The sequence below is a fragment of the Equus caballus genome, chromosome 4 (assembly GCF_041296265.1).
Source record: "Equus caballus isolate H_3958 breed thoroughbred chromosome 4, TB-T2T, whole genome shotgun sequence".
NCBI lineage: Eukaryota > Metazoa > Chordata > Mammalia > Perissodactyla > Equidae > Equus > Equus caballus.
In genome coordinates, this window is record NC_091687.1 from 41,012,962 (window position 1) to 41,036,745 (window position 23,784).

Here is a 23,784-nt window from a genome sequence, read left to right on the forward strand (position 1 = left end):
ACTCATTCCCTTTACCATCACTTCCTCCTTTCTTTAGACTCCTTCCTTATTGCCCTCTTGCCTCTCTTCCCCTTGGCCTCTGTTTGCCCTACGTCAGAGAACCACTCTGTAGTGGCCAGCGCCTGTCAGCCCCAAACCCTGGCTGCGGCAAAGGCCAAGCCTCCTTCCTCTGGAGATGAGGAATAGGGATAGTCTTTCCTCAGAACAGACGATCTTTCTTGTTAGTCTGCCTTCTCCTCTGGGGCATCCTGGCTCTCTACTCTCAACACTGCTTCTCTGTCCCAGAACACACAAGATTTACCAGGTCTAGCATTTGAATTTGCTCCCTTTCCCAAAATAAAAAGTGCCAAATATGTCAAGGATCAAATCACGGGGCATAGTCACTGTAGTCTCAGCTCTAGGCAAGCGTGTTTAGGAGAGATGGACTTTCGGAACCCCAACTTGTAAATAAGATAGCAGGGAAATTCAGACCCGACTGCCACAGAGAATATACAGAAATCCCAAACGCAGTTCTGGACACTTGCAGGAGCCCCAGTCTTTCTCCTTTCAGAGAGTTTTCTAGCACACAGCGTGCCGTTCACCCCATTATTTAAACATGATTGATTCATTTACCAAAGCCTTAGTGCAAATGCTATTTGCCCCCTCCTTAGGCAAACAAATAAAATGAAATAACATATTAAGTGCAAATATGGGCAAGAGGTGTGGTATCCATGGTATCGCACCCCTGCTGTTTGAGAGACTGCACCCAAAACAGGACAGCCATATGCTACCAGTCAGCGTGTCTATTTCTAGATCAGAATGGAGCTCTGCGATCTCTCTCATCCAACCTGTTCACTGATTATGGCAGCTGATTCACATCCCTACGGAGATGAAGGCGTCATATTGAGGGGCGTGCTGGTTCCACACTCCACCATGGCCCCACCTGACAGACACAGCTATTCTGTGCTAGTTGCTCATGGGGATGTCACCTAAGGTCTCAGTGTCTGGATGTCGTTCAGGGCTGTAGTTCTACCTCAATCGTTTTCTCCGGTGACCCAAAGTGAACTACATCTCCTAGAGATCTTAACCTGAGAAATCTCTAGGTAGATGGAAGAAACAGGTAAATTCATTTTCCTGCCCTGGGTCATTTTCCTATTCTCTGCTTCATGAAAAGATGTGCAAGAAATAAATATAAAAAACGATAGATTTCTTAGGATCACATACAGATTAAAAACATTTCTATCATGTCTAAATCTCAAATTATGGCCATGTGGCCCTTGGGAACTCTAAGAATTTATGTATTTGAATTTCTTCACTAAATATGAATCCTTGAATTCTGATCATAAACATTTGCATGTGCATGGCACAATAGTGATTTAGACCCCATTAAAATTTTAAAGTAGGGACAGCTGCATTCAAGGAAGACTTTAAGGTAATAAAATTATTGATTTTTTCAAAATACAAATGCTAATTTATTATTTTAACTACTACTTTTTCCTTGAAACTTATATTCTACATATTATTTTTAGTTACAGATATTTCATGATTTCTCATTAATATGAAAGTATATACATGTCATGAACAAACCAGGTAATCTCTTTGTATATAGCATAAAATTAGTTAAGGTGATGAGAAAATACACACTATCCTGTATACATGACATATCTTGTAGAAAGATCGTAGTCTTACTGATATTCTCAGTCAGGAACATAAAGAGAGACAGTTTGTATAGTGGTTAAAAACAAGTGTTTTGAATTCAGATATTATTTTCTCTAGCTGTATGACTTGCTCATTGCCCTGTTTTCTTTAGGATATCTCCACTGAAAAACAGAAAGGTCCATTAATGTCTCAAATTAGGTGTGAATCATAGCCCACGGAAGGCACCTTCTGGTCTAGTCTTACACAGGCAGGAAAACATGGAGTTAATCGTCACATTCTCCAGCCTTCATCTCCCCAGCTGAAAGTCCCTAATAAAACTTTTGATTATTTCCTGATTTTGTTGTTTTCTTTCCATATTTGTCATCTTGGAGTCATCTTTGACTCCTTTTTCCTTTGCCCTCCACATCTTACCGCTGAGACTTTTTGGTTGGCCACATTCTTTGCTTCATTAAAAACAAAGAGATTCATCTATTTCTTACAGCTTGACTCTGGTTACACCAAACACAACTTGGTTCTGAAAATATTTCAAAGGCAGTTACCTGATCCCTCTAAATTATTTCAAATTCTCCACAGATCTCAGTATAGATTGCTCATTAGAGTGAATGGTCAGTAAGTGTTCAATTGATCGTTACAAAGTGATGTTCATTTTTTCACTGTAGATTGGTGTGCACTTAATCTGCATTGCAAAGATTCACTCATTTGGAAAACTTAAAAAAATCAAATGTTTAACAAAACAAGTCAATACTACTCATTTTCTTTGCCATTTTGTAGCTGTTTGAGTTAAAGTTCTACGGACATTTGGGGGTTGGAAAATAGCTCTAAAAACCACAAAGAGGTCACTGATGTTGACAACCCTGCATCCCTCTGAAAAATAAGCACCTGCTTTTCTTATTTACTATAATAACAAACGCCTGGTCTTTGTACAGGTCAAACAGGTTTTTTAGATTTTGCAAAAGGCAATTATTTGACATTAAGACTGTAGCTGTCTTTGGACTTTGGTAATAAGATCTTAATCAAATATTGGGGGCTTCTGATATTATGAAAATACCTTGGCTAAATATTAATAGAGAAAGCTTGGGCAGTGAGAAAGGCTTCAGTGCAGTATGTATCTACATATTATAGCCATGTTTGCACTTACAACGAACATTAGGAACAAGTCTAAGATGATATCTGGGTTGCTACTAAACTATTTCATGTGCTTAATTACAGCTTGCTTTAAAATTATGTTTGGTTACCCACTGAGGTAAAAAGCTGGTTAAGCATATTAAAAATTTAGTAAAATCAAAAGCAAAGGATGCACTTTAGCTGTTTACAAACCTGCTACCTATATTAGGTTGTGAGCATCCTGTTATGGGAATTATTTTTTTCAAGTGGGATTCTCAGTGCTCACCTCAAAATTTGGCCCATGATTAGTGCTAAATAACGAATGAATGAGTGCCTGATTTCTATCACCCTAAACACATATATGCTGTTGGGGTCTGCAAGGGAAATATATTATTATCTACTGCCCAAATAAAGCATAATTCAGGTGAAAATTCTAGAGCTGCATTGTCTAATTTGGTAGTCACTAGACATATGTAGCTATTTACATTTAAATTACAATTAATAAAGATGGAATAAAATCATAACTTCAGCTTCTCAGTTGCATAGCCATATTTTAAGTGTTCAAAAGCCAACTGAAGCTACCATATTGGCTACCATATTGGATGGTGCAGATGGAATAATTCTTTCATTGCAGAAATTTCTATTTGATAGCACTCTTCTCAAGAGGATGGTAGTTTCTTCATGTAAAAAACCAAAACTCCACCATGCCAGTATATACATTCCAATATACTCGGATGATTTTGCAAATATGAATACCCTCAACTTGAAGGAATCCTGGGACTCCATTCACTATATATTTCTTCATCAATCTATAGTTTGTGATAGTCTTATAATTCTTGGTGGCCCTTTCAGAGCCTTTTAATATACTGAAAAAGCTATGGAGAAAAAAACGCCTTAAACAAGTGGTTGTCACACCTGTGCTTGCTAAATATTCAAATTCCCAGATCCTACCTGCGAGCTCCTGATCCAATAGGTCTGTGGTGTCTTAATGAAAATTCATTATTAGGCTTCCCCAGGTGATTTTAATGCAAGGTCCAAGGGCCATATGCTGAAAAATCTAGCTTAAGAATTTCAAGAATAATATTTTTGCTTCATCTATTCAAAAAAATCTATTGACTCTGTGTTTTGAACCCTATTCTAGGCACCAGGGCTATAAAGACAGAGAAAGGGAAGACATCATCGGAGAGGGTATTAATGGGTGGTACCTCTTGCAAACTTGTTCCTCCACCAAATCACAGGCACCCTAAACACCACTTCCTGTCCAAACCTGCCCTCAGGTTTTCCCCATGTGGAATCTGGCTTGTCTTTGTCTGTATGAAAGGTGAGTCCAAAAAGGACTTGATAGTAATAGTAGAAGCAGAAGAAGAAGCAACAGGAGAAAGAAGTGGAGAAGGAGGAGGAGGTGAGAGAGGGGGATGAGGAGGAGCAGGAGGAGGTAGAGAAGGAGAGGATGAGGGAGAGAGAGAGAGGGAGAAGAAAAGAAAGAAAGAAGAAGGAAGGAGAGAAGAGAATGTGCCTGAGAGAAAGGAAGGAAGGAGAGTGGACAAACTTGGTGATGGTATCGGGGGAAGGCCATAAGTAAGAGAAAAGAGTTTGGGATGGCATTTAGCTTTCTGACTCAGGTTGGTAGATAGTAGGGACATTCACTTAAACAGGGAATATAGAAAGAATAGTAATTTTGGGAAAAAAAGATGGTTCAGTTCTGTTATGTTGGACTTGTATGCTGCCTCTGGTAACTGTACTTCAAAGTGGAGACACACAGAAGGCAACTGGCTGTACAGTTGAGAGCTTTAAAAATATGTTTCGGATGCACCAGTGTTGCATGAAACCATGAGAGTGAATGAAATCACACCACTGAATGAAGTCAGACTGCAGAGAGAGAAGAGAAGGTTCAGAAGGTTGGGAATTTGGGGGACCTAAATATTTTAGACAATGATTCTTAACCCTTTGTGGATCGAGGACCTTTCTGGAAAATCAGATGATTTCTAGAGAATGTCAAATTTCACAGACTTACAAAATTTTGTAGTTTCCAAGGTACTGAGACCCCTGTTGAGAGCTTCCACAGATTTCAGGTGTTTAAATGATGAAAGAGGAAGGGGAGCCCATGAAGGATAGCGAGAAGGGGAGTCAGTTAGCAGGCAAACCAGATTTCCAACTCTTGGAGATTTGCTCATCTGACCTAATACAATCATAGATATAAACCTTTTAAATGAGTAGCCTGCTTCTCTTATATTCCTGTTTGTAAAATCAGGAAAGCAAGAACGCATTTCTAGAGGTAACTTATTGAATTCTCTTTTTCTTCATAGTCCCTCAGAGTTAGCAATTGAATTCCCCCTTCATTCCATTTTGAGTTTTCTTTCTTTGGCTCATAGAAGCCATGGCTCAGTTGACTCAGGAAAAAGAGTTTCTTAGAGTATTTCAACAATTCCAGGGGCTGGCCCGGTGGCACAGCAGTTAAGTTTGCATGTTCCCCTTCTTGGCGGCCTGGAGTTCGCCGGTTGGGACATGGCACCGCTTGGCAAAAGCCATGCTGTGGTAGGCGTCCCACGTATAAAGTAGAGGAAGATGGGCATGGATGTTAGCTCAGGGCCAGTCTTCCTCAGCAAAAAGAGGAGGATTGGCAGTAGTTAGCTCAGGGCTAATCTTCCTCAAAAAAAAAAACCCCACAATTCCACATGATTTTCTCTTCCACATAAGTTCAAAATAGGGGTAGAGCAAGGCCAGCATGCATTTGCATTTCATTAGGATCCCTGCCTTTTGTCACACTTACCTACAGAGGTGATGATGACTGTGAAATGAGTTTCATCTTGCCTTCCAGTTACGTTATTGTAAGCACAGCACACATAGTCAGTTGTCTTCTGAGCTACTTTCTCAGATGCAACTTCTAAGTGAGGCCCGTGCTTAATGACATATGTTGTATTGTCAGTCCTCCGGATCCAGGAGTAGGTGTTGGGAGGATAAGAATCGGCAGAACAATCAAACAAGATGGCTTCTCCAATGTCAACAGTAAACACTTCCCCTACTTTCAGCCCTTTATCAGAATTAACTCGAAGTCCATATGGTCCATCTGCATTAATTGAAAAAAGAAATAAAGGGGTAACATCAATGATCACAACAAAGTTTTTGAGTTTAGGAGAACTTAGCAGCATTTTACTTTCTATGAAAGTCTTCAAGTTAAGCTTGGGCAAATAGGTCCTCATTTAGAATATCAATAAATGATAAGAACCTAAAAATGTTTTATTCTGATATCCATGGAAATAGAAATTATTTGCGATGTGATTGAACTTATTTGAAATAGTGAAAGTCTTTAAACTTAGTATACTAAGTTATATATAACTTTACAAATACTGTCATCATAATTCTTGTGCTAAGCTTTTGAGTAATGTATTGATAAATGTGCAATACCGTTAGACAAATTTCATCTTTCTGAAATCATAACTGCACTTGAAAGCATTTTTAAAATAGACTATGGCCACTATTTTTTCTTTGCCAACCATACTTTGAGTTTTATACGTTTTTCTCTCAGTGCTAAGATAGGCCATGGAAATATTTATAAAATACATAGTTCACATGGAACACAAATCTGTACAAATGGATATAGGAGTATTTCATATTTTCATGACATTTTAACAGTTAAAGAATTTAAAAAATTCCTCTTTGCAAGCTAAGCTTAGAATTTCATTTGGAAAAAATACATCTTCGTTGTCATTAACAAATATTTGTAAATCATCAATAAACTACTTAATCATGGATATCCCATGTTGTTTTTCCTCACCCTGCAATATTCCTGTAGCATTTTGCTATTTCTATGGCACCAGATTGCCTGCAGATGAAGACACATTTCCCATCGCTTTCTCCAGAGAAAAATCAAGAGATTATAAAAATATTCCTCAGCTAGACAGGTTTTTCTCATCCAGTCTAAATCCTGGTCTATATTCTAAAAACTTTAAGGTTTAGACACAACTGTGCTCATTTTCCAGTTGATTATAACCAACTTTTATTGGATATTTGCCATCCGAAGTCACTTTAAGCACTTACGCAGATAACCACATTTAATCTTTAAGGTAATCACATGAGGTAGATATTATTATTCCCAATATAAGATGAAAGAAGAGCTATCTAAAAATTTAATTCTCCCAGGGTCACACACTACTAAATAGCAAAGCTAAAACTCTAAAATATATGCACTTAATCAATCATATTACCCCTCTAAAAAAAGTGTAAGTGATATAAATTTCTATCTCAGAATAATTTCTTGTTTTCTAACATTATTATTAATTTTACAATAAATTATTTTCTAATTATATATTAGTTCTGTACTCAGTCAAGTTATCAATCAATAAATACTTGTTTGAGAGATAGTAAGTGTTAATGTATTTAGTACACAACAGATAAGAAATATGTTAAGACACAGTTCCTACTCTCAAGGAATTCATAAACTGGATAAGGTCACGGATGGCTTGCTCAGTAATAACCTAATCTCAAAGGTTTTGATTTCAAAAGAAAGGACCAACTATTCATCTCTCATTATGTGGATAAATATAATGTTGTGACCAGAGAGTAGGATAACTATGTTAAATCTTGATTTTGTCAATTATTAGTTAAGCGTTCTTCAGAAGTCATTTAAACTTTTTGAGTCTCACTTTTCCCACCTTTACTATAAAAATGTTGACTAGATGACTGATTGCAAAAGTTCTTTCTTCATGCCACACTAAAGCAATTCTGGATACCAGCTAGCTAACAGCAAATTTCCAGAGGTTCTCTATTATGTCAGCATTTCTGATCAATCTACCACTGGGGAAATAAATTTCATAAGATATAACAGAAACTGAAGATGCAAAACAATAAATGATATTTAGCCAGGGAACACTCAGCCAGCCCTGGTGGTCTGGTGGTTAAGATTCGGCACTCTCACTACTATGACCTGGGTTCATTTTCCAGTCAGGGAACCACATTACCTGTCTGTTGGTTGTCATAATGTGGCAGATGCATGCTTCTGTGATGCTGAAAACTATGCCACCAGTATATCAAATACTAGCAGGGTCACCCCTGGTGGACAGGTTTCAGCAGAGCTTCCAGACTAAGACAGACTAGGAAGAAGGACCTGGCCACTCACTTCTGAAAAAATTGGCCGTGAAAACCCTATGAATAGCAATGGAGAATTGTCTGATATAGCAAAAGAAGGGGAGAGGATGGAGCAAAAAGATCAGACATGGTTCAGCTCTGCTGTGGACAGGGTCACTAGGAGACAGAATCAACTTGATGGCACTAATTTCTACAAGAGAATATACACTTTACACTCTGTGTTTTTGCTTCCTAAGGACACAGAGACATCTGAAGGAAAGCTATAGATTTATATTAATATGTATATGAAATGATCCTACTTTCACAAAGCAAAGATAGAAGTTAGTACTTTCAAATTTGAAGTAATCAGGAACCGGACAGAGATGGAGGATTAAAGTGAAGAGAAATGAATGCCCCTTTCCTGTGACTGCACTGGAAGCCTATCATGTGTTCTCTCATTTCAGGGTGTGATACAGCGTCAGAGGAAAACCACTGTTTCAGAACTGTGTGCTATAAAATGAAACCCTTTATTCTGAATTCCACTAAATAGTATGTTGTGTAATGGGAGTGAAAAGTTGTTTTCACTTACTTAATTAAAATCAATATGGAAATGTCACTGTGTGCATGATACTGTTCTAGGCATTGTGAGGGAATCAGAGTTGTTGTAGACATGGTTCCTGTGGCTGTTACCTCAGGGCCAGTGTAGCAGCAGGGTCCCTTAAAGTTGTCAGCATTGACGGTACATTAGGGAAGCAAAGGCCACCAACCAATGGCCACTGGTTATGGTTCACATAGCAGGAAACCAATGGGAGGAATCAACCAAGTTTTGGAACAGCAACAGATCCAAGTCTGTGCACAAAAACTTAAGTGTTGGAGCCTTTCCAAGGGCAGAACAGGGCAGGCTTGATAAAGAAGAGAAGTGTGGTCATAAAAATACAGCCATTCAGTCTCAGTCTTCCCACTGGTTTTCAGGGTTTACAGAATGTGACTATAAAAACAAACTGCCTGATAATTTAACATACATAAAAATGAGTGATATCCCTTTCAAAGTGTGCTGACATTACTCAAAACTTTTTTGGGAACTCCTCATTTGGAATTACCTTAAGACCATGCAACATAATGAATTATTCTCAAAAGTAGGAATTCTTCTATTTTGGAGAGTGGGTTCGATTTGTAGAGGAAGCCCACAGTCATTTAGAGTCAAGGCTGGTAAATAATGTTGATCATCTAATTTAATAACATCATTCCAGTTTAAAATAAAATATGCTTCTAAAGAAAGGAATCTGGTTATCTTAGCGTATCTTCCCTACACTCACGTTTATTTTGATTTTGCTACTTCCCCATTTGTTGGGTTTCATGATTGGCATAATCTTTTCTCTTCTGTCTGTCTTTTTTGTTTTTTTGTCTGTCTTAATTATATCCTATATCTCACTCTTCAGAGTTAGCCTCAAATCCCTCAATTACCCTAGTCCCCACACAAGCGTCTCTTCCAGTTCTTGGAACCTAAAACCTTGAAGCGTTTAAGTTGCTTGCATCTGATATGATTTCTTAAAATGCAACATATTTTATCTGCTTACATAAGAAATAAATGTTCATTGCAGAAAATCCTAAAATTCAGAGAAGCACAGAGATGAAAAGAAAACTCATTTGTAATTTCACCACTCAGAGACTGAATATCCATATTTCAGTGTATGATCTTCAAGTCTTTCTTCTCTCTCTAGCACACACACACAGAGATCTATCAATCCATCTTTCACACTCTACACACTGCTTACAATCTATTTTCCTCTTACTACACTAGGATGTTATTTCCTTTTCATTAGCACTTCGGGCTGACCATCCCTTTACTTTGAGGTGCAGCCTAGTACATTATTCATGGGAACGGGCAATCCAATTGAAGACATTGGAGTGATTCAACCAGTATAGCCTCTGACTTTGAAGATGAAAGCAGAAGGATGATTCTATTTTGACTGTGGATTATGGTTCAGTTTCTTGCCTTTGGCAGAGAACTCCCAATAGAAATGAACCCTTTGCCTCAAAAATGGCTGTTTACTAAATGACTTGTAAAATCATCATCTGTTCTCTTTAACAATTTATGGCTGGGCGGGAACAGTACCTAAATTTCCATCATGATGCTGCTTGCCAACCTGCTAGGGAGCAGATGGTAAGTATTTACCGTGAATGACCTTTTTTTCCTTTAATTTTTATCACTTCGAGTACTTCCCTGCAGCAGTGCCATATGTTGCACACAAAATGCAGTGGTTACCAGGTTATTATTTACAACTAGAGCTGGAAGGCATGTACATTTCATGAACTGCAAGTGGAACTGCAAGTGAATTACTGGCTTGACATTATATTCCACTAAGGCCAATACCAGATTATGACATCATAACCTCCTAAATATATGGTCAATTTTGACAGATTTTGTTACAGTTTTTTTTCTGCCAAAATAAAAAATAATTCTTGCTTTCATGAAAACAATTGCTATAGAAACAGTGCCTTAAGAAAACAGAATAGATGACTCATGTTGAGATTCTAAATTACAATGTGGATGTCTATGGGGGAATATTGGAATATGACATTTACTAGATTATTGAGAATTTTGCTAAAGGTCATGGAAAAAAAAAACACCACGCAGGAGCAAAGCACTATAACTAAGAAGCTGTTATCTTACAATGGGAATTTAGCCTTTCTACAGCATCATGAAATAAAACTAGAATCTGAAAGGGATATGAAGAAAGATAATCCATTCCATTTTATCAGGTTCAAGAAATCTCTATTGAGTTCTTAATCTGTGCCAAGTATTGCCCTAGGGATACAAAGATGAATAAGGCAGAGCTCCTATATAGGGTGGGGCACTTATGAGTAGAAGAGACTCAAAACAAATATAATGCAATGAGTACCCGAGGAAAAATATGCATGGGGTCCTGCAGGAGCAGAGCGAACCTCTTAGTGACACTGAAGAGGTGAGACAAAGTGGGGACAGGTGGGCCTTTTCGGAGAAGACGTTGTGAAGGAAGAAAAGAGTGTAACCAGATGAAGAAAGAAAACTGGGAATAAGATCAACCAAGGCATATATTCTGTTTGCATGGAATGATAAAGATTGCAAACATGTTGCTGCCACACCAGCAGAAAGGATAAATGACAAATCTTCAGATTATATATTTTATTTAAATCTTATAGTCCCAAACCAAGAAAACAAAAACAAACAATAAAATAGGGCTATTTTAGCAAGAAAAATAAATAGATTAACAAGTTTGGTTGTGCATCTATGTTATATACATTCTATATATATATGTTTCTACAGGTAATAAATGCTTAGCACAAATAAGACTATGATGTTTGATTTTTTTAATCAAATTAAACTGAATGAATAAATGAATGAATGAGTGAATGAATAAATATCAATAAAGTGGGATTTTGACCAAGTGAAGCCTTTTGCATTTGAATGTAAAAACAATCAAGAAAATAAATAATACTATATTCACAATTATCACTTAATGAAAATAAAAATCTTTCTTAAATCATGTTTACAATATGTAAATGGAACGATTTGTAAATTTTCTCAGTGTTTTTCTTGCTACTATTTGTCATTAGTCTACACTCATGACAGATGTTTCTCTGTGAGATTTACATAGACTATGTCTAAAAGAATGTAAAGAAGAAAATTCAGTCTGTGAATAGAAGACACATTCTGTGAAATCTGAATTTATTCAAATTGGGATATTTTAATTCTCTCAAATAACACAGGGAAGGAAAGAAGGTTTAGAGTTTGAAGCATAATGTTTAACATTAACAGCTGTGATTATGAAGTTTCCCCCCATTTTTATACTTTTCACACTATATATCAGCATATTCTGTTATAATGATTAGATTGGGGCATGAACTTGCACATGTTAAAAGAAAGATCTTCTTCTTACTTTGCCAGATTAAAATAAACTATATTGCAAAACAAAAGTGTAATTAAAGATACAAATAATATTTTTATGTGCCTATAATTGCTTAGACAACTTCCCCAGGAACTTTTCATTTAAATCTATGTCTAGAGTTTAAAGATAGGTAGATAGGTGGAGAGATAAATAGATAGCTATAATAAAGAATTGATGTAAATAAAATATTTTCATGTAGAAAAAGTATGTTAAATTAAAGAATGGTAATGTTTGGGGAAGAAAAGAGTTCTTCTCAAGGTATTCTTTCAATTTTTTCTTTGCAGGTATCTTCTAGATTATCCAGGCACTCCAAACTTCTTCCTGTCATGTTGCCAAATATGTCACCATAGTTTTGGCTCAAAGGAAAAAAAATGGAAAAGAAAGGAAAAGAAAAAGAGCTAACATTATTGAGTTCTTCCTATATGCCAGGCATTAGCTTCTTTATACATAAAATTTCACCTAATCCTCCCCATCCTTCTCTCTCCAGGGACAGTGTAGATCAAGAGATGTGGGCACTGATGCACAGAGATGGGGAGTCACTTGCACACACTGGTAACGGCAGCACCAGGGCTTTCACCTAGGCAGTCTGAATTTACTGCTCAGGGTCATAACCACTGTGCTACTCAGTGCACTTCCCATTGATACGATATTAACTAGAGCACATGGCCAAGACAAAACGTGACCAGGTTTTCTTCAGTTAGCAAGGATGCTCCAACACAGTGTCATTTCCTGTTCTCTCTCACCACATTGAGTGATGGTTCCTTGGGATTAATATTCAGTAGGTGATATCTGGCTGGTTTATTATCTTGTTTTCCATTTTGTACCTTTTCTATGTGAATGTAAATTAATTAGACCAAACAATAAAATATAAAGTAAGGATGTATGTACGTGGCCCTAGATTTGATTCACTTTGCTCATATTCCTTCACTGTGCTTAAGTAACATGAATGTTTAGGTTTGTGCTACTTGGAGTTGAATGGAAGTTTTAATTCACGTCAGAATAACCTTATTCAATCAAGAATGTGACTATACGATAAACAGACTACATTAAATCTGAATTTTTTACTCCAATTCAATGCTAGACAGTCAATACAGACAGTCAATTCATACTTTTTTTGTGAATCTAATTCTCAAACTATGTTTTAAGGCAGACAGGATCTTTTTCACAATGTTATCTAAATATAAGATTAGGTAAAACTACTGTAAAAATACAACTAAAGCTTCAGTTACAAAAATAATGACACCACAAAACACAATATAACTCATGATTGTAACAGATCTTATATAATTTGCTTGCAATCTGTAGTGTTTTGGTATTTCTTGATGGAAAACTATAATTTCCTTCTTTGGCACTTTTTAGTAAAATTTGTTCTGTTTCTGAGTGAAAGGACTGGTGCATCTCAGAGACATTGAATTCTGAATTTATCAGGCTTAATTCTACCCTTATGATTCAACCAGCTGAAACCTCCATCCTGACGCCACAGGGGTGAGCAGGTTTCCTTTGCTATGCCTCACTTTTCTTGTTAAGCTGCTGTTGCAGCTATGCTCTAAGCTACGTGGTAACTGATAAGACTTCCCAGTGTAACAGACCATTGGTTCTCAACTAGGGGTGATTTTGCCTCCTCCCTCCCAGGGAACATACAGCAATGTCCAGAGACATTTTCAGTTGTCACACCTGGAAAAGGCTTGCTATTGGTATGTAGCAGGTAGAGGCCAGGGATGCTGTTAAACATCCTATAATGCATAGGTCAGCCCCCACAACAAGGAGCTGTTCAGCTCCTAATGTCACTAATGTGGAGGATGAGAAACCCTGTGTGAAGCTGAAATTAGAAGGCAATATTAAACATATTAGAGGTGGTTCTATGGAGTATAGGGGACTGGGCAAAAAATACACTCAAGAGAGGGATCTTGTTTGGGTTGGTGATAACATTATGACATGAACTGAAGAGTTTATGAACTTAACTCTGTACAAGTGGCTAAACAGTAGCAACAAGAATAGAAAAAAGAACCAAGGAAAATGCAAACCTGAAATAATTACTGTTCCCTGGGAACCTGAATATCTTACTGCAGAATAATTAAACTATGATGCTCCCTGCACCCTGCCTCTAAAAATGGAGCTGAGAAAATGGGGAGAGAGAAGTGTCGTACTCTGGAATGCACTACTCATGCACTTCCCATGACCTGGGAGCATTCTTTCTCCCTGTGGTCAGCTACAGAGCACACCCCTCTCCCAGTTTACAATCACCAACTCTTCCTCCTTGGGGATGAATAAATTAGTGCATTCTGCATGGCTCTGGTTCTTGAAACTGAAGTTTCTACTTTCCACTGGAAATAAGGTCACACAATGAACTAAGTCACAAAATGTATCCCGAAAGGCCCCTGGCCAGTATCTCAACTTGATCCTCAAGAAATAGGGTTATGCAAATAAATATATTTCATGACAAGACAGTGCCTAGGAAGTGTACTTACAACTAGTATTGCACTAAAATAATGGCAAAAACCAAATGACGTCTTATGTTGATATTCTCTATGATTACCTTTGTGAGAAATTCCCAGAAGAAAAGTCATGAATATGTTTTTAAAAACTTACAATATATGATGGGCATAGTGATGTCACTTTCCATCTTACTGACAGGGTTCTTCACCAGGCAACTGTAATTCCCAATGTCTTCTTTGGTCACGGGAGCAATATGAAGGGTGTTGTTTTGGGGAGAAAAGGAGTTGGTGGAGGTGGTGTGGACAGGCCTCCCATTTTTTAGCCACTGGTAAATCAGTCGGGTGCCCCCTTCCACAATGCATGTCAGGGTCATGTTCCCCACATACTCCACAGCCCCAGACAAAGGCTGAGTTTGCACCACTGGTTTCGTGACAGGGTCTGCAATATCAAGAGAGATAGAAATGATTTCTGCCACCAGCGAATTGTAATAAATGTCTGTGAGGACTTTCAAATGTTAAATCCTGGGGAAGTGATTCCAAAGTTTTATACTTTGTAAGTGTCAAAAGTTCAGGCAATAATTAAAGAGAGTAAAAAAAGTTATGGAAAAAGCAAAATGATACAATATAAAAATATCATGTATAGTAGAGATAACTAAATTCTAGAACTTATATGATAAGGATTTTCCAATGAGAACCTTTACTTTATAGATAATGCAGTTGGTGGTAAACTGCAATTAACGCCAACTTCCTTCTTTCCTGTTCTTTGTGCTTTTCCCAACACCATAAAGGTGGACTCTCATAGGCAAAGTTCACATGGTTGTTCCCCTCTCTTGATTTGTCCTGGTGTCCCAAGAACAGCTGGTTGGGATGGAAGTGGTGAACCCAAATTTTTATCCACCATCTGTAAAATAAAAACCTCATATACATTACGCTTTTGGGGGATTGAAGGAAAGTTTGAGAGAATCACATATGTACTATTTACTTTTTCTTCTATGTAAGCAGACTAATTATATGTTTTAATTGCTTTGCATTTGTGTTGCAACGTTATGTTAATCACCATAACAAAGCAAAACCTACATTTCAACAGTGACTGAATCTGAAAATAGGATAAAATGTTATTGGGATTGCATCACTTTAGGGATATAAAAGACAAATCCAATAGAAATTCCTGTTGGAACTCAAGTCATAGGAAGTAGTTTTATTTCCTGAGTCTGGTACACAGTGGACATATATTTGTCAAATGAACAATTTTCCAAGAATGGGTAAATATTTCCTCCCTGAATTTTAACTCAAAAATTGTTGGATAAGGGTGGGAATTATATAAGTACCCACAACCATTTTCAGCAACCTTCATTAATCCTTGAGGTTCGTGACTCTGTTTGATAAAGCACAGTGACTTTCCAAGAGTTACAGAGCAGTTAGTGACAAAATGAAGAGGACTTTAAATCTGGCAATGTTTCTCTTCTGCATTTTGGAGACATATGCATTTAATAATCTCCTTCCATGTATGACTACAGGATGCAGAGACTATGGGCTGATATTTAAGCAACAGATGATTGGCTTCAATATTTAGATTTTAATTTTCTATCAAGCTTTTAATTGGAATTGATACATCTCCTTAGGTAAATTAGTCTTGACTCATACTTACATTTTCCCATACAGAAAATGTTCATTAGGGCACAAACAGATCCAATCCCTCAGCCCAGAGAAGACAGGAGAAAATGAAAGATAAGGAGAAAGGGAGTTGAAAGGCAACTTGCAGGGGAGCTGAGCAGTTCTGAAGCTTCCAGCCTATCAAGATGGGTGCAATCAACTTGTCCACTCAATGTAATCCTTTATCTTCCCTGGTAAGAACAAAGGATTCAGAAGAGCTTTTGTTTAAATTGTTATGATTCTAAAACAAAAATGAGTTATATATATTTATCATGTAGAAAAAGCTCATGTTTCAAATATGCGTGTGTGTGGAAATATTTATGGTATGGGATAAATCACATGTGTAGCATGTTGATGGTCTCGCACGGGGAGAACCAATCATTAGAACAGACATTGGTATTGTGAGTATACACTTGCCTAAAACAGTGTAACTCTGATTGATGTGGAAGGTTCCTAAGAAGACTTTTTTTGGGCAGGCCCTAAACTCCTATTAAGGCTTTTTGGTTGCATTTCCCTAAACAGATCCAATTTTACTGTACATTAACATGGAATGGATGTTCTATTAAAAGTTTTGGGAAGAGTACTACACAGGAGCATTTCATGAAAATTTCCTTTAGAATTTTCCCCTTTTCTTTTCCCGAATTTGCTCTCTAGGCATCTGCTTCTACATCCCGTATATTTGCTCCCCCACAGTCTCTCTTGTCTCCACTCATTTACTCCAAAGATGTTTACTGAGCACACACTAATGGCTAGCAACAGGTTTCAGGCACTGAGGACAAAGCAGGAAACAACACAAAGTCCCTGCTCCCACGGACCTTGTATTCTAGGTGGTGAAGAGAAACAGTAAGCAAATACAAATATATAAAATGTCCAGGTGGAAATAAATGCTATGAAGACAATAAAATTGAACTCAAGATAGAGAGTAACTCTCTCTCTCTTGCTCTGGCTCTCTCTGTATTTGAGGACTGAGGTTACACTTTATATGAGGTGGTCAGGAAAGCTTTTACAGATAAAGTGACATTTTGGCTGAGACCTAAAGGGAATAGGTGAGAGAACCATGCTGTTATCTAGGAGAGCAACCTAGGTAGACTGAACAGCAAGTACAAAGGTCCTGGGGTGTGAGGGTGTTTGGCTTGTTCTAGGAAGAGCAAGTAGGCCAGTGCGGTCAGAACAGAGTGAGTGAGGGGAAGAGAGATAGGAAATGGGGTCAGAGAGGTGTTGGGTATGTTGGGGAGATCATTTGGGGCCTTGTAGGCCATTGTTAGTAAATTTATCTTTATTCTGAACAAGATGGAAAGCTATGGGAGGATTTTAAGCTGAGGAGGCAGGAGGAGAAGCAGGGAGGCCTGGTGATAGGCTATCAGGATAGCCCAGGCCAAGCTGATGGCGGGGTAGAGTGGGGCAGGAGTGCGGGTGGTGAGAAGTGATTGAACTCTGTCTGTATTTTGAAGGTCAAGCTGACGGGGTTAACTTGTGCACCGGATGTGTGCATGAGAGAAAGAGGGGTCAATGATGACTGCAAGGTTTTGTTTGGCCTGAGCAATTGATGGAATGCAGTTGGTATTTACTAAAATGGAGGAATATTGTTAAACAAACAGGTTTAGAGGGAAAAATCAGAAGTTGGGCTTTGGGCATAGTAAGGTATGCCACTTACATATCTCATTAAGGAAAATAAATGTCTGAAAGTGAGTTGACCCCACTCTCTCAGAGAACATTTCCAGCAATTTCTATTGTTCCTTAGGTTTGGTGCTTGAGCAAGTCTCATCCTTCCCCAAACAGTGTACCAAAATAAAAATCTTCAAGCGATGAGAATAGGGTTCTTCCCAGGGTGCATTCTAAGAAAATAAGATTTTCTCCATCTCATTGTATCAGCAACTTTATACTGATAGTTCCCAAGCAAATAAATGATAAATTCTACTTCTTGCTTGATTACCTTTAGCTGGGCACTGTGCATATCCTTTACATGCATGTCTTATTTAATCCTCAGACAGCCTCATGAGGTAGGTAATGTCATTTTTGCCATGAGACACTGAGGCTTTGAAGGTTAATTAGTTTTCCCAAAGTTGCAGAGCCAGGACCTAGAGGCCAGTTAATCTAATCTCCTGAGGCTTTGCTAACTACCATGCTACCCAGCTGCCCATGTCACTCGTAGTGGACTCACCGTCAACAGTGACTTGTATCTTCTGACTAGCTGATAGAGTTCCATTTCCCTGAATGTTGACCTTCACGATGTAATTGCCTTCATCAGTGAACTGCAGTGGATTGATGAGCAGAGACGCATTGGGTGGCATCATGGTGAACTTGTGTTGGTATTCCAAGTCGGGAACCACAGACTTGTTCACAGAGCCCAGTAAGTATTTGGGCATTGTGTGAGGTCTCTCAAACAGCCATATGATCTGGATGTCCGACGCCGGAGTGTGGAATCCGTAGTGCACAGGGAGGTAGAGGGCTTGACCCCTGATGCCATGGATGGTGTGTGATGGCACTGCCACCTTCAGCCCTGAGCAAGCACCTGCTACAAAGGAAAGGAGAGCTATAAAGACCCTGAGCCACATTTCACAATCTAAAGGGACAATACAGAGAGAACCTGGTCGGGTGATAATCCTTTTCAAAGAGAGGCTTCTAGGTACTAACTATTCTAGTACCGTCTGCCTGTAGAGGTAAATATTTGTCTCTGAAACCTTCTGCATTTTAAAACTCCACCCAAAGACTATGTTGATTACGTGACTTCTTTAAAGCCAAGATGAAAAGGAAAAGCAGAAGTTAATATCTATGACTGTTAAAGAAAAAGAGAACTGGGAAAGATTATTAGTTCTAAAGTCCAGTGAAACCTTTAAAAGCGTTTGAAGTTGTGGCTGCACTAATGTCTGAGTCATATCATATTCCTAATCAAACTATGTGATTTGAGAAACACTGTGGGGATACTTCCTCCCAAGAATCTTCCTCCAAAGTCTTCTGAAATGGCTTACTAGTCTATTATTGGAAGTTTTCCCCTTTAGCAAAAGCCTTGTCCAATGCAAATATTCCAAAGAAAATGGCATTAAACCATTATCAGTCATGATCAGTCATTCCTGCCCAGAAGCAGGAATCTGGTTGGCGTGTTTGAGGAACAGCAAGATGGAGCAGAATGGAGGAGGAGCGTGGTGAGGCAAGGTGGCCAGGGCCGGATCAGACAGTGTCTTAGAGTTATGGCAAACACTTTGGCAATTTTACTTTGAGTGAGATAGGGATGCAACTGGAGTTCTATGGGTAGAGGAGGGATATAAATATTTATTTTTTAACATGCGCTCTAGCTGCTGTAGAGGAGATAAAGTGAACTGCAGAAAAGGAGTAGCAGTTTCTGCAAGGAAATCATAAGAGAGAGAAAAGAAGATAGAGTAAACCTAGGCCTTTAAACTAGTGATGTCTGAGATATGTGAAGCAGAGGCTGACAGAAGGGAGTGAAGCTCTTGAAGTCGTAGATTTAGAGGGACACTGGGCATTTGGATGGGGGACCAGTACAGGAAAAGATTCCTCTTAGTATATGTGTTATCTTTACAAAACAACATGCATTTCTGTTCCTTTCAATGACAACAGGAAGATCCTGACAAGTTCCTGGTAAGCAATAAATAAAAATTAGTTGTTTAAGTACCCATTATTACTAACTTAAGATAGGTAAAATGTAATTTTCACTGTATTTATTAAGTGTATTTCTGTCTCCTTTTTCACCTCAGGGAATATGAATATATTTATGAGGGTTTCCTGGTTCACTCTTAATCTTGGACTTCCTTATCCTATTTCTACCATGTAGTCTTAAATTCATCACTTGCGAATTGCCTTGAAATAAGGGATTTCAGGAACATATTCTCTAAAACGGCAGAGAGATTTCTGTATTTGATACTTTGATAAAGTTAAAAATCCACTGAAATACAAGGTCTTAGTAAATGACACATGGTGATTGGTCAGTTAAGTGACCTTAGACAAGTCATGTTAATTCTCTGGCCCTCAGTTTTCTCATGTGTGAGACAATGGTAGTATTAGATGAGGTCTAAGGCTCTCTCTACAATTACGTTTTTGACGTTCTGAGAGGCTTTTCTCAGGGTAGCAGCTACCCTGCAGTTGAAGGTGAAGGGCCAATATTTAATTGAGAGAGGATGCAGAGAATTTTGAAGTATTGAGTTTCCGGCTTTAGTCCACTTACTAAGTTGTCAATCCCTGGATATCCTTTAATAAATTGGCAATTCTGTGTTTATTGCCAAAGAATCAAGAGGGATGGTGGGATTCCACATCGTTGCCTTGAGAATGCACTGGACAAAGCTGCAGGGCTGCTGACATAAAACTCAGTAGTTGCCTCTGACAGTGAGTAGTTTGGTCACTGACTCCATTTAATACATTTCACAGCTGAATCTAGAAACCACTGCTAGACTGAGATGTACATATAGATGGCCTGAATGCAATTCTCGCCAATCTGTTGTTGTGGTTTGAGGGTCATTGCAGAAGTCCTTGTTTACTTTTTTTTTGAAAAGGGGAAGAACCCTTTTTTATCTTCTTTTTTTTGTAGACGTAGTTGAAAAAAAGTAACTGAGATTGTTATATTCTGAAAACGGTTGGGAGGCACTTTATTACCATGAAGTGCCAGCATGACTAGAATAGAAACGTTGGTGACTTTTGGATCTTGAATCAGAATGTTGAATCAAGAGTATGAAAAGACTGATTGGAAAGTCTATGACTGAAGTTATGGGAAGCAAATTTTATTTAATGAAATATTAAATACAGCACAAATGTTTCACTCCAGGGAAAAATGAAACTAGCAGAAAATAACATTTTATATGGCACTTACAATAATTGTTTAAGAGAGGTAAACTAGTTCTTTGGGCTTCTTTAGAAACTGTATCATGTAATAATACCTTAAATAATATATTGCAATGAATATCTCTGAATATATTCAATGCTTATTATATCAAATGATAGGCCTTCATTCTTTTCAAATATGTTGCCTGTTCAAATATCTGTATGACAGCGAGAGTACAGTGGTTACATTAGCTGTTTGCTTAGATTGCCTACATCATTTTTATTGGATAAATTATAGTAGCAAGTTATAAGAATGTCAGCGAGGAATGAAATTTTCTTCATACATTAGCTTATCTCAGCTACCTAAAATCTTTTCATTTTACAGGAAAGACATGAATCTATTGACATGATCCAATGCTTACTTGTAGTGAACTTTGGGGAATAAACAGATAAGTGGATGCTTCCTCCACATTTCAGGAACACATACTCTCCTGCCATTGCTCTATTTCCTGCTATGGATGTGATAGATCCACGATAATTTACTAACTTGGAAAAAATTAGCTTCGTTTTGAAAATTTTCCAAGTGCTCTTTTCTAGTTGTATGAGAAAATCTAAAGGACTAAAACTATTGATTTTAGAAAGTCAACCTCTGTATCAATAAACTTCAAGAAAATAAATGATATAAAAATTGATAAAATTTTAATTTCCTTTTGATATTCCAAATATTTGGACTTAAATAAAAATTCAATTTTATTATTAAATTCATTAATACTTACTTTTTGAGTATAAAAGAGGAAAGTACTTAGAATTTTTGCATATAAGGCATTATACTAACCTGGAGAAACATTGACAATACCATTAATAAACTGACATACAAAATTATAGCAATAACCTCCCCTTTAGAGACTTTCTTAAACCAAATAACAACAGCATTATAAAGGAATGCCCAGTGTAAAGAGCTCCTTGAAGTCATATTGTAAAGTTCTCTATATTCCAGCAACAAGACTCCCTAGCTCAGTTTCACTGTATTGAATATAAACACCAGACTTCACAAAGTGACCTCTAGATGTAGCTCAAAATAGATGGCATTTACTTCCTCATTATCATGTATGATATTAGCAAGCATAACAAAACTACTGTTGACTGAAAATAAGCTCTTGCATCTTTAGAGAAAATAGAAATTATGAAGTCGCACTTTGAATAGACTTTACAGACTACATTTTGGGCTTCACATTTTTAAGAGTTTTTTAAAAGGAAAAAAGAAACAGATATTCATTCCAAAAAAGAGAAAGATTTCCATACTACCTATGGTTTTTGCAACACTCTACCAACGGAGAAAAGTAAATTTGCCTAAGAAAGAAAGTCTTAAGGGATAATAACTGCTTTAACTACTTATGAACATGCTATCTATTTCTCTAAAGTACATTTTAATTTTAGTTTAGTTGAATTCCTCAAATGAATCGTCTCTAAGTTCTTCTTAAAGCCAAATACAAAAACATTACTTATGAAATAACAGCAGTCCTGTTGTTACAAAATTAAGTGGGGGCACTGACGCATAGGGTACTTCAAAGCCCAGAAAAATGCAAAAAAAGAAAAGATAAAAAGCCAGTTATGGAAATTATTTAATTTTTCTAAAAATTTCAAAAACTAAAAATCTATATATAGGTTTGAATTTGACAACATAAACACTGGACCAATCATAACTATGGGAAACTCAAGCACTTTTAAAAAAACTTGCAAACTACACATTTCAAAATTGTGGGATATGTACAACATTAGGTATAAATTTGAATAACAATCGTATTTACAATAAAAACTATAACAAAATATACCATTGAAAGCAAGGCTCTAAAGTACAGAAGAAGGCTAAAACTTAAATTGCTTATTTAGGTAAGTTGTTCTTAAAATTTAAGGAATAAAGTCCTTTTTGAATTCCTTTCTGTTGAATATAAACAAAAGAAGAAATGAATTTGACTTTTAAAATTGATAAATAGGAACAATGGAAAAGAGAACATCTGGTGAAAATAATGATGACATAAAAACAGTGGGAATGTTGGAGAAAGACTCCTCTAAACTCTAAGAATCAGGAGGAGGATGAGGGAAAATAGTAAGGTAGAGAAAAATTTTTTTAATAAGACTAACCATTGGGCAAAGAGAAAGGCTAAAGTCATTTTAAAGATATAATAGTTTTTACACATTTCTCCCTATTGGGTATAAAATATTTTTTGTCCGTTTGGAACTTTTTTTCATATTTCATAAGATAAGTAATTTAAAATGAAGTAGCGCTAACAGCTTGCCACGATATCTGTAATTTAAAAAACAGAAAACCATTCTCATAAATCGTTTTGAGTTTCACCATAGGCGGTCACATATTCATGGCTTATAAGAATATCTGGAAAAATAAAATGCATTAAAGACTATTGAATTGATATGTAAACTCTGTAAAAAGAAGAAATTCATTAGGCTTTGAGAATGTTTTTACTTTCTTAATAAGTGCTATTGATAATAACGTTGTTCTAAGAAAACAATAACCATCTATTTATTGAACCTCCTTTCTCCTAAATGTTCCTGCTTCTTTGCTGGAACAAAGTGCGTTATTGTTTAAAAGGTTCTGAGCTGTTCTTCAATTATCTGAGTGAATCTACTGTCTAAAGCAAATATTTACCTTATGCCCACAAGTTAAAAACAAACAAACAGCTAAAACACAATTCACGTAGTGCCTTACCTAAGAGAAGGAGGTATATTTTGCACTGAAAGACCCCAACCGTGTTGCTGAAGGGGTCCATGAAAGCATCCTGTCCCATGCATACAGTGCCCTGTTCCTGCTGGCAACTCGGTTCATGGACCAGCAGCTGCTGGTTTATTTGCTAGGGAAATTAGCAGTGAGGTAACAGACCCTATCCTGCCTCTTGCTTCTGTGATTTGAATACAGAATGAATGTGTATACAAAGGACACAGGGAGTGGGAACACCTGTTATATGCTCTGTAAGAATACAGGCTCATGACTTTCAGAACAGCTTCTTAGCAATTATCAGTAACTGTCAGTATATTTTATGAATTATTCTCAGTTAATAATCACATGAAGGAAAACATCCTTTTGGGCTACTTTATTGAAAAACAGTATGCTTTCATAATGAGAGCATATCATGAAATTTCCTGAAAAACAAAAGCTAGTGTCTATGATGCAAAAC

At 37.2% G+C, this 23,784-nt stretch overlaps 1 protein-coding gene across 9 annotated transcripts in view; it reads right to left on the reverse strand.

The window, feature by feature from the left end:
• Window positions 1–23,512, reverse strand: part of HEPACAM2 (HEPACAM family member 2) — a 35,765-nt gene extending 12,253 nt beyond the window's left edge. For 3 of the 9 annotated variants that reach the window (XR_011438180.1, XM_070265677.1, XM_005609218.4), the window contains exons 1-4: window positions 23,319–23,478; window positions 17,985–18,338; window positions 14,325–14,609; window positions 5,513–5,809 (exon numbers count right to left, since the gene is read on the reverse strand). Coding sequence is in view for 7 of the 9 variants with exons in the window: in XM_070265677.1 (XP_070121778.1) it covers window positions 5,513–5,809; window positions 14,325–14,609; window positions 17,985–18,338; window positions 23,319–23,397 (1,015 nt within the window). In the remaining 2 variants the exon portion in view is untranslated. Of the gene's footprint in view, window positions 1–5,512; window positions 5,810–14,324; window positions 14,610–17,984; window positions 18,339–23,318 lie in introns of all 9 variants that reach the window. The other 6 variants (XM_070265676.1, XM_023639199.2, XM_023639200.2 and 3 more) reach the window with 4 other exon arrangements.
• Between the last annotated feature and the right edge of the window lie 272 nt (window positions 23,513–23,784).